Source organism: Mytilus galloprovincialis, chromosome 13, assembly GCF_965363235.1.
Source record: "Mytilus galloprovincialis chromosome 13, xbMytGall1.hap1.1, whole genome shotgun sequence".
Taxonomy (NCBI): domain Eukaryota; kingdom Metazoa; phylum Mollusca; class Bivalvia; order Mytilida; family Mytilidae; genus Mytilus; species Mytilus galloprovincialis.
In genome coordinates this window covers 28,762,400-28,774,736 of record NC_134850.1, presented here as the reverse complement: position 1 = coordinate 28,774,736, position 12,337 = coordinate 28,762,400, and the positions used below count along the sequence as shown (strand labels likewise).

Below are 12,337 nucleotides of genomic sequence, written 5' to 3'. Positions count from 1 at the left end.
TATATTTGGCCTTTATTTAATAATCACATGAAAGATTGAGGACACAAAACCTTTTTTACAGATTTTATCATAACGGACACCCAAACAAACGAGTGGAAGACTATCGGAAATTAATAAAATAGTGCAAAGACAACAAAGAATAACGGATCGACTAAAACAGCTGCAGGAAAGAAGTCATTACCCTGGACTTTTCATCACATCAAATTGACAAATAAAACGAATGAACAGAAGCCGTGGTATTTACCGGAAAACAAGGTTCCCAAGACTTAAGGCAATATTGCAAAGCATATTGAATAACATTAAAAAAAAAAGACCATATATAACAACTATGTTAATAGCTTTATAGGCGTTACCAACAAGATAGAAAATTAAGAGTATGAAGACAATTGTCAAGAATTGTAGAATGTATCATTCGAATAAAGAAAACCGCACAAACTCATTCTTGCATCATAATAGAAATTCATTGAGTATTGATGACATTGATTATATCATGTCACCAACCAGTGCACTTAAACACTTAACTCATAGATCTCGACACTAAACATAGCTGCCCATGTTATTATTTCAGGCTTATTTACGAGTTCAAAATTGACAACAAATTAATTAATGGAGAAATCTTCATATGATGAGGTTCTGCATACAACAGAATTGATGTGCCCTGTTGTATGTATACAGTGAAGCAATGAAAATGGCACTTAATAAGTAGATAAAAAAATCCTAACCCTAAGAGCAACTATTGATGACCAATCTTAAATTAAATGAACAGCATCAAATTCAGTTTACAGAAGTACATCGATGTTTAAATATTTTAAATTGATTAAGAAGGAACACATCAATGTACCAAACAAATAAGGGAGCTACCATTTGATTTGTATAGGGGGGGGGCTAGGATGAAAAATTTTGTCCTGCATTTTTTTTTAGCTGTAATCTCTGTCCTGCCTTTTTATTTTTCACTCTGTTCGGTCCTGCCTTTTTTTTTTTTGCAAGTGTCTCATCCTGCCTTTTTTTTTTACTCAAAACTCTCGTCCTGCCTATTTTTTTCAAATTTCATCCTAGCCCCCCCCCCCCCCCCATAAAAATCAAATGGTAGCTCCATAAGTACGGAATTGCATGAACTCTAAAAGAAGCGAGACTGGGTTGTTTGACAGAAACATTGTCTTGTGCAATGCATCGTCCGGCATGTGAATTCATACTCATTCTAAAAGTTACAATCTTGAACATTGACACGATTAAATAATAGACCAGACGACTTTTAACGTATCTAGAGATCCAAGACCATACAAACATGTCGCTAGTGGGTTGCAAGACAGACACGTTGTATTTGTCTGATAGTGACCATGCATAAAACTTAGTACGTAGTGTTGATCTCAGTCGTTCTTCTTCATGACTCTGTCGAAGCAGTTGTTGATAAAGGTACACACCGTGAGAAGCACGAGGTATTACTCAAGATATGTAAACTCCATTCAGTGAGGCAGAGGGTATGATATCACTGAGAATTGGTAAGGGGACAATATTGGAAAATTACAATCATCAGGTGTGTCAAACTGTATTCTATTTTGAAGTCGTCCATCTTTGTCAATGTCGTCAAAATACGAAAAAGACCTTCTGGTTACCGTGGAATAAAAAAAAAGTAGGCTATTTATTAACAGGACACCGTCAGTATGTCTGGCGTTTGTTAGCGCTGAGAAAGTTCTGAGTACATAACAAGTTGCCCAGTAGAAGTGCACAATACGTACCCATTGAAATACATACTTTCTGTTGAAATATCAAACTATCAAACTCAACAAATATGTTGTTGATTAAAATGTAAAGCATTTTGATGATATTATCTTCGTTGTAATCATTGTTGGAATCAGCGTCGTTCTTTACAAAGCAAGCTTTTTCATAACCTAAGATATTTGATTATATCTACTTTGCCAATTTTTACAATAAAAAATATCTCTGTTCATGTAGTCGATCTTTCAATTGAGAATGGGGAATAGAAGTGGAGTAGAGGAGAACAATTAAAGTCTTTGATCTTAATAGAAAATTGTAACGATTATGACTGAAGATTTTGAGAGGATCTTTAGAAATTTTAAGAGTTAAGAATCCACATCTGATTTAAATATTTATAATTGTAATTTTGGTATGTGTAGAATAAAATTATAGTATTAATGCATTAATTTTTGAAAGATGATTAGTCGAACATCTTGACGATTCAAAATATTGTAAAAAAAACATAAAAAAATAAATAACGAAAATTTAAAATGGAAAGACCATAATCAAATGGCAATATCAAAAGGTCAAACACATCAAACAAATGGATAACTACTGTCATATTTCTGACCAATATAGCTAACATTAATGGAGCATGGCTAGCTCAACAACTACAAATGATTGATTGATTGTTAGTTTCTTATTGTACATCCCGCACAAGAGGGGTTTGGCAATCATGAAGTAACCCTATCTCTATTCCCCAGCCACCCTTGAAAGAGGGGGGGGGGACTACAAAATGAAGATCATTGGTTGTATTTTTTTTTGGTTATTTTTTTAATCTTTGTTTCTCATTTATATTTTTGTTCAGTGGCAAATATTTCATCCATGTTCAGATCAAGATTAAGTTAACAATAAAAACAATAGATAGGTTCTGTAATAGAGACAAAAGCTTGGGAAAATGTAGGTAAACTGGATATAAAGGGCAGAAATTTAGCTTGCAACAGGTCACCTTCAACCCCCAAAAGACTTGTTGCAATGATTCTAAATGTGGCACTTCCTTTACCATGCCCATTCTGACTGAACTTGGCCCTTACCCTTGTACATCCCGCACAAGAGGGATTTGGCTAGCATGTAGTGACCCTATCTCTATTACCAAGTCACCCTTGAAGGGGGGACTACAAAATGAAGATCATTGGTTGTCATTTTTTTTGTTTTTTTTCTCATTTTTGTTTCTCACTTATATTTTTTTTTTTACAAAAAAACAGGCTGTAAGTTTTCTAGCTTGATGTAAAAAAAAATTAAATTAAATAGTCATGACAGGCATTCTGTAGCTTACTATATGTTATGTATTTGGCTTATTGTTGAAGGCCATACAGTGACCTATTTATCCATCTTTGAACTAAACACTCGTTTTTTCATTTCAGATTTTGTGTTCTAAAAGGTAACAAGGAGCATGTCACTGATCCTATGTTTATTTTTTATTGATATATGTATATACATTTGTTGTTTTTTATTTATTTTGTGTCATCTTGTTGGTTTCTCATTGACGTGTACATGAAATACAAATATCCTTTCAATTTCACTATAACCAGAGAAAACATAACACAAGGGATCTGATCAATTAGAATATTTCATATGGTGAAATTCTTTCTTGTGCATTTACCATTTATTATGTTTATTACTATTACTAACTGTGCTTAGATGTTGGCCACTACAGGGAGATAACTCTGTAAAATCAGCTTAACGTTTTAATTACGTTGTGTTGTAAAGGGAATATTAAGCTTTTCAATGATCAAAAATGGTGTTTGTCAAACTACTATATAACCAGTGTAATTTTTCTGACAAAACTGTTGGTTCAAAATTTTTGAAATCTTTATATTTCTGTTAAAGGGTCAAAGTAAATACTTTATGAAAATTAAACGAGCCAAATTTATTTTAGTGAAAGTGTTGGGTACCACCTTAACTGACAAAATTCACTTTTTCATGGATTTCAATTTAGATCATTTGTTGTAAAATACAATGTATAACATTAATTAATGGCTTCAAAGTTTTTAATTCATAATCATATAAATTTCATTATATTTTTTTTAAATTAATGGCTATTCCATTAAAATGAATGTTGGATGGTACCACAGGACTTCCATAGTCCTCTCAATACCAATATACTTTCTTCAAAAACATTAAATGGAAAATACAACCACAACCCATTTTTATCACAAAAAATACCCTCTCATAAACACTTAAATGGATTAATGGAATAGCCTTAACTATGTAAGCCATCAAAAATTGATATCCATGAATCAAAGTAATAAAATTTACAATAATCAAGTATTCATATGATTTGTCCTACTGCATTTTATGCAATGAAAAAAGATTGTGGAGAAAACAGACAGAGAAAATCTGAGAGAAATGGCCTGCACCAAAATAAATTCAATACAATAATTCATTTTAAAACAAATTTATAAACATTTACATATCTTCAGTTTTTAAAAGGGGAAAAGTATTTTAACAGTATAAAATATATAGAAAAGGCTAGAAGATAAAACATAAAAAAGACTTCATTAATCTCAATTTATCATATATTGCAGAAAAATTGCAAATACATAAACATATGTTTGTATTAAAATATTACACAAACTGTAAAATTCTGTATATACACTAAAACTATTTATAGAAGAGAGGCCCATATTATCTTAAAATTTCAATTTGTGATTGCATTTAAATTTCTTATTCTAATCAGGTGTTGTCTAACAATCACTTGACAGTATAACCCCCTCCCCCCCCCCCCAAGAAAAAAAAGCAAACTTAAAAGTAGTCTGTAAAAAGTAAAATAACAAAAATACCAAACTTCCAGGAAAATTCAAAACAGAAAGTGCATATTTAAATGACAAAATCAAAAGCTCAAACAAATCAAACGATCGAATAACAACTGTCATATTCCGAACTTGGTACAGGCATTTTCTTATGTAGGTAATGGGGGATTTAACCTGGTTTTATAGCTAGATAAACCTCTCACTTGTATGACAGTCCCATTAAATTAAATAAATGTGTAAAAAGGGGATATGTTATAGATCCTGCCAAATGGTCTTATGATTTCCTATTGGGACAATCTAATTCATGTAGCTTCTCTTCTAGTCTTGGACTGGTATCCTGGCTAAATAGAAGAGATAGGTAACATGAAACACTATGAATCTATTAAATAGATCAATACTTTTTTGGGAATGCATGTTTGAGCTATTTGATGATCATTTTGAGCTAAAACAATGTTAAGCCAATGTAAACTTGTAGCTTCAAAATGTTTACCCCACATGATACATGTACCATTTTCAAGTCATTGATTTAGAACAAATGTCTTGTACCAAGAGTTTTAAAATAAGACCTAATGGACACCTCTAGGATTAATTTTTCTGATGTTTCATGGAATATATGTAATTAAAAAGTAATGAACACAATAATGAAATATAATGTTATCAAAGTATTCATAAACTATTTTTACATGAAGTATTTAGCACTGAAAAAAATACATCAAATAAATAATACTTCTCTATGCTTCTTTTGATTGTCTGAAAACATTAATCTGTTAACACATTAAATGCAAAATAAAAAATTCCTTCACACAGAAAACAAACCACAAAAGATCACAATGCAAGTCTATTTGTATAAAATCAAACCCTACAACTATATGTACTTCTCAATTTTTAGATGACATACAACATATATGGGAAGCAGACAAGCAGAAGAAATTTCAAAATCTTTGTTCATTATATGATCGCTTTCTACAAATTTTTTACAAAAAATATTACAAGAAAAAATTTTCATTAGTCATACATATTTCAGTCTACTAAAAATCAATTTCAAATTTTTTTGTAAGATTTTTTGTGAAAAGAATTGTTGATTTTTAATTATGCAAACTCAATTTCTAACTGATCAAAGGGCAATGCAACGATAAAGTAATTTACACCAACCTTTAGCATTAAAAAAAGAAAACAATAACTATTTAAAACAAGAATGTGTCCATAGTACATGGATGCCCCACTGGCACTATCATTTTCTGTGTTTAGTGGACCATGAAATTAGGATAAAACTCTTATTTGGTATTTCAATTAGAAAGATCATATCACAGGGAACATGTATACTAAGTTTCAAGTTGATTGGACTTCAACTTCATCAAAAACTACCTTGACCAAAAATTTTAACCTGAAATTTGCACTATCAATTTATATGTTCAAAGACCGTGAAATTGGAGTAAAAACACTTTTTTGACATTTAAATTAGAAGGATCATATCATATGGCACATGTGTACTGAGTTCTAAGTTGATTGGACTTCAACTTCATAAAAAACTACCTCGACCAAAAACTTTAACCTGAAGCGGGACAAACAGACGGAAGGACAGACAGACAGATGAACGAACGAACGAACAGACCAGAAAACATAATGCCCCTCTACTATCATAAGTGGGGCATAAAAAATATCATTAAAATAAAATATTATATTGCACAACTAAATTAATTTTGATTAAATGCCTTTGATTGTCAAAGAGTAAATAGTTAGCATACTGTAAATTTATACATTCGTAGTATATAAATTTAGGTTTAAAAAAACCCAACATATTAGTAAATCACAACAGTTGTATACCATAGCTAGTAGAACCAATTTTCATATATTTTCTTTGATTCAACTTATCTTTTTTAAGTAATTTACTTACTATTTAAATTAAATAATGAGAGTTGATATCAAGCAATATCAAATTTTCATGAGTTGTCAAACCTATTTCTTTTACATGGTCATCACTATCATTGTGTTAAATCAAAAATTCTGTGAATGTTGATCTAGTCTTTTGCATATTTAAGTATGACATCATATTTTATTTTGTGGTGTCAAACATTAACATCAGACATTTCATGACTTTTTGTACGCTTCAGAATGTAATAAAATTTGATGTTGGAAAAGCTTATCAGATTATCATTAAGGCCAAATAAAAATATATGTGTGGTTCCAGTAACCCTACAGTCCCTACTTTTTCAGCTTAAACATAGCCTACCCTTAAGATTTTATTGCCATTTTTCATTAAGTACTGTTAAAGTAAGAATGTTGCTCCCATAGATTCAATGTAAAAATAAAACATAAAAATTAAAAAAAATCCCTACCTACCTACCCCAACTTTTTTTCGGAAGTAACTGGAACCACACATACTTTTTTATTTGGCCTAACACAGATTTTTGTATCACTACCCCATGCAATATCTATTCATGCAAGAAAAGGTTTACAGGCCACAACCATAAGAGAATGTACATTATATATATATTCAGCATATATTTAGCTACTGATTATTTTTCTTTGTAAAATACCAAATACTGATTCTAAAACTTATATCACATGGTACCCTTTAGTGAATGCCCCATATCACATACCCTGCATCACATACCGTTTGATCACATACCCATATATCTCAATGGTCATTTGAATGCCCTTAAAATTGTCTAGTAAATATATATTATTATGAATATAAAGAAACATTGTAAAATTGAATGCTGTAACAACCATGGAACCTAATCAGCCCTCAGGCCTTCCACCCTCTGATTGATATTGATTTCTTGGCTTGATAAAGCATAATTTTGCCACGATTTTCTCTGTATTTAACATTATAATTGTACTTTTCCTTTCCAACATACAGTTGTATGTCATCTAATTGGAAGTACATGTTATAGTTGTCTATTTGGCAGTACATGTAAACAATATACATGATTACATTCTGTCTTCCCTTTACATAAAAAAACACAAAATTCTATACCATAACATCACTTAGGTAAAGTTTTGTTTGTAACCATCTCTAGCTTATACCTTTAGGTGGTACCCAACACTTTCACTAAAATTAATTTGGCTCGTTTAATTTTCATAAAATTTTGACAAAGTATTTACTTTGACCCTTTAACAAAAATATAAAAATTTCAAAAGTTTTGAACCAACCATTTTATCAGAAAAATTACACTGGTTATATAGCAGTTTGACAAACACCAATTTGGATCACTGAGAAGCTTCATGTTCCCTTTACAACACAAAGTAATAAAAACGTTAAGATGACCTTACAGAGTTATCTCCCTGTAGTGTTAGGTACCACCTTAAATCTAATATTAACAGAACTTTCATAAACATAATGCATGACAAAATACAGCTTATGAGTAAACTTATTTACACTTTTGGTATTTAGCTAAACTTTGTCTCATAATAACCTTCTGACATCAAGCAACAGTCACTTTTTAATTGTGATGTCAAGTTTTACAGGAAAATGTGTGATTTTACATACTGACAGAAAAATTTGCATACAAGTGTAAATATTTCTATTATATCCAACCATTATTATCCTTTCTTACTATTAGTTAGTTCATTCATAAGTTTATTGTCATGAAAGACAAGCTAAAACAAACATAATCATAGGAATAGAAACTGGGAATATAACAGTTTTACAAATCTAAAATTAAAAAAAATCCATGACAGTGAACCTTAAGGTACGTCAAATCAAGATATCCCCAGTAAATAAAAAAAGGCTCATAAATACATGTACATTTCAAATAAACTTAAAGTTAGGAATTGATAGGAATGGAAACAAATGGATTCTTTCAACATATTTTCGTTATTCTATGCTTACCAGGGTTTCCCCTGGGTCAATAATTTTTTTCACCACCTCTTTCGCCTTACATATTTTTTAAATGATGAATGGAATATTATTTGTAAAATTATTTTAAAACTCTTAAAATAACATTGATTATAATGACAAAAACTCCATTCATTAATTTTTTTCATAAATAAAGTCAGTTGAACAACATTTATGCAACTAGTATTCCATTCATACACAAGGAAAAAATTTAACATTCAATGTCAACATTCTAAATATGATCAACAAAATAAACAACAATAAATGAATAGGTTTATATAATCTTGACACCTAATTGTGCTGCTTGTGATGATAGGATGATACTTATTATGAAAATGTGAAAAATGGCATTGTTAATCTAAGATGGTCACTTTACACATAGTTTTTAAGACAAACAAGATTTGAGCCAAAGTCTTAGCCACAATTTTAAATTCTGTAATAAGATAAGATATCCTTAAATAATTACATTAGATGTATGTTTCATTATAATACGTTTTTCTAATTGGCTACACTACAATCTCGCGTTATTCCGGGCATAGGACATTTGAGCGAAAAAGAAAAAAGCACATAGGGTCATTTGAGCGCCGACTTCATAGGACATTTGAGCGCCGGGATATTAACCTTACCTGAGTTTTCAGACAGGACATTTGAGCGAAATTTTCCCTGATAATTTTACACGAATTAAGATTTTTTTTTAAAAGTAAGAAAAAAAAGTAAGATTTAGTTATAAATATTTTTTATTTTATTTCACACCCGAGTAATTCGACCGGTTCTGGCTGGTTTATGTAAGTGAAATCCTAAGTTGATCTCTATTTACCAATCAATTCTACTATAATTCATTGGCTATGCAAATTTTCTTTGTTCTAAAATTCTTATATATATATCTATTAAGTGAAATGTCCCTTGGCACTTGAAATCTTAATACTAATAATACATGTACGTGTTAAAATGGATATTATTTTGACCGAGACTAATAAGGGAAAAAGAAGCCTTGTTTGTGACAGTTTCCGATATAGAGTGGACAAAACACTAAAAGGAGAAGAAATATCCTGGAGATGTACAGTAAGTACCTTTTTTTACAAATTTAATGTTAATGTAAACTACTTGTTCGTCTGTTACGCTTCAACTTCCATAACTTCTTTTAATTTTGATTTATATCTATATCATTATATGTCTATCTTATACCTCCTTTAGATTAATTTTTTAACACATTTGAATATAAGCTACCACATATAGGGTTAGGTATCAAGGCTCCATGTTGAAGGTCGTACTGTAACCTATATAACATTGTTAGGTTGATTTTCTAGGCACTTTACAATATTCATACAATACACTGTAAAAATTGTGCTTAGAGCCTAAACATGTTTAGGAAAATGTTTAGAAGCTAAACACATAAATGTCTGTGGTGTTCCCATTCTAAACATGTTATGAATTTCATTTCATTTCATTTCATACTACATCTTATTTTTATGTCTTGCAATAGCAAATGAAAAAGCATTTAAACACTTCAATTGTATTTGTCCTTTCAATATTTTTCAGGCAAAAGGTTGCAAAGCAAGACTGAGGACGGATTGTACCGGAACCGTTATAATTCAACAGAAAAATACTCATAACCATGATACCAGTGATCGTGACAATGAACGTCACTTGCTGCGGGTACGATCAAAAAGAAAAGCGGATGATGATATTGCTCAACGTCCTTCAAAAATTATCCGTACAGAGTTACAGAACATGGATGAAGCAAATCTAAAGTCTGAAGACATTGGCAGCGTTTCAAAGGCTATATATAGAAAGAGGCGTAAATCTCACCCTGCACTTCCTAAATCTAGAGAGGAAACACACCAATCATTAAAGAAGATTAATATTCAGTCAAATAAATTTGAAAATTTTGTGCAGTTTAATGATGAACAAACTGGTATAATTATTCTTACGTGTCCAACCAATCTTGAATGTTTATGCAGTGTGCCGGAAATTTTTATGGATGGTACTTACAAATATTGCCCAAAGTTCTTTAAACAGTTATATACTATTCATGGCTATAACAAAGGAAATTATGTCCCTCTTGTATTCTGCTTACTTCCTGGAAAGTCTGAAGAAATTTACGTGAATTGCTTTTCCTCAATTGTCAAGCTATGTTCCGATCAAGGTCACACACTTCAACCGAAAGCAGTACACGTCGATTTTGAAGAACGGGTAATGAAAGTTATGAAGGATTTTTTCCCGTCTATAGAGATCAAATGCTGTAGGTTTCACTTAGGCCAAGCCTGGTGGCGAAAAATCCAGAAAGTTGGACTTAGTCAACAATACAAAGAGCTTGATTCAGACATTAGTAAATGGCTTAAAGGGATTTTTGGGATAGCCTTTTTAGCTCCAGACGAAGTAGCCGACTGTTTCGTAGAAGATTTTATGGCCGTTGTACCTAACGACAAGCCTTGTATAGAATTTGCAGATTACCTGACTGATACTTATATAACAGATGAATCGTTATTTCCCCCTCATCTCTGGGCCGAAGTTCCATCCTCGTTAAAACGTACTAACAATGGGCCCGAATCATTTCATGCCCATTATAACGAGCAGTTCTATCACAGTCATCCATCAATTTATATTTTCCTTGGCACTATTATCAAATTGCAATCTGTGACTTACATAAAAATTCGGAGTTTGAACATTGATGCACCGCAGAGCCGAACAGAAAAGGAGAAGGAACAGAATCTCCGGGATTTGCATTCGAAATACTGCCAGCAGGAAATTACGAGGGATTTTTATGTCAGAAGCCTGGGATATAAGTTCCAAGCCCGAACAGACTTGTAAATAATGCCGTTGCCGAGTTTTATGTTTTATGACAGTGCTTTGTTTTTAGTGCTTTGTTTACAATTAAAAGATGTTTTAATCTTTTTGTTGGTAAACTCCTGTTTTATGACTGTGCTTTGTTTTTAGTGCTTTGTTTTTTACAATTAAAATATGTTTTAATCTTTTTGTTGGTAAACTCCTCATTTAATGAACTATATTCGTAAGAAAATGTGGTATGATTGCCAATAAGACAATTCTCTATCCAAGACTTGTTTTCGCTCAAATGTCCTACGCTTATTCTTATTTTCGCTCAAATGTCCTAAAATTTAGGCGCTCAAATGTCCTATACTTTGGCGCTCAAACGTCCTTTTTTTTTCGCTCAAATGTCCTGTCAATGCGCTCAAATGTCCATTAGTCAATTTCATTACACAATAAAATGTATTATTCATGTTGACACTAGGTCCCACAAAAAGTGCACAGGTAAATCAAATAAAAACTTGATAAAAACCAATGTTTTCATGATCCTAGCTAAAAAATGTAACTTATGCGCTTTATACAAAATGTACTTCAGTCAACGCTTTTACACCCCAATGAAGTTACAAAAAGAAGCATTCAATTCTTGAGTAAAAGAATTTGAGAGAAAGGTATATAAATGACATAAAATATGATTTCAACTTTTGCATAACTTAAAATAGAAAGTACAAATAAAAATGATAGCACTTTGAATACACAGTCATTAACAAGTAACTTCATTCACTAAAGTAAGCTATTAATGAGATTGCAAGCATCTAGCTTATTTCTAAGATCGAAGTTATAGAAATTGATACATAAATACAAATCTTTAAAGCATTTTACATATATATACATGCAAACAACACTAACAACTAGCCCATTCTTCACAGAAGAAAGGCACAAAAACATCTACACCAAATTAATTATTAACTGTCATGTCTGATAAATTTGTCAAAATGATAGAACTTGAGAAACTTTGTAAATTCATAACAATAATTAAAAAAGAAATGGATTCTTTCTCAAATCATGGAGTCAACAAAAGACAACCTTAAGATAGTTAAATATACCACAGAAATGAATAATTCTTAACAAAATTCTCACAATCATATCTTTAACAATTCTGATAAGTAAATAAACAATGACAAAGAGTTTAAATTTGTAAAACAGAATGCTAATATAATGCATT

General features: G+C 31.2%; 1 protein-coding gene across 1 annotated transcript; it reads left to right on the top strand.

The window, feature by feature from the left end:
* The first annotated feature begins 8,879 nt into the window (after positions 1-8,879).
* Positions 8,880-11,454, top strand: LOC143057205 (uncharacterized). Its single transcript, XM_076230462.1, has 2 exons — positions 8,880-9,411; positions 9,889-11,454. The coding sequence occupies exons 1-2, from the start codon at positions 9,298-9,300 to the stop codon at positions 11,158-11,160; spliced, it is 1,386 nt and encodes a 461-aa protein (XP_076086577.1). The 5' UTR covers positions 8,880-9,297; the 3' UTR covers positions 11,161-11,454.
* Positions 11,455-12,337: the final 883 nt, after the last annotated feature.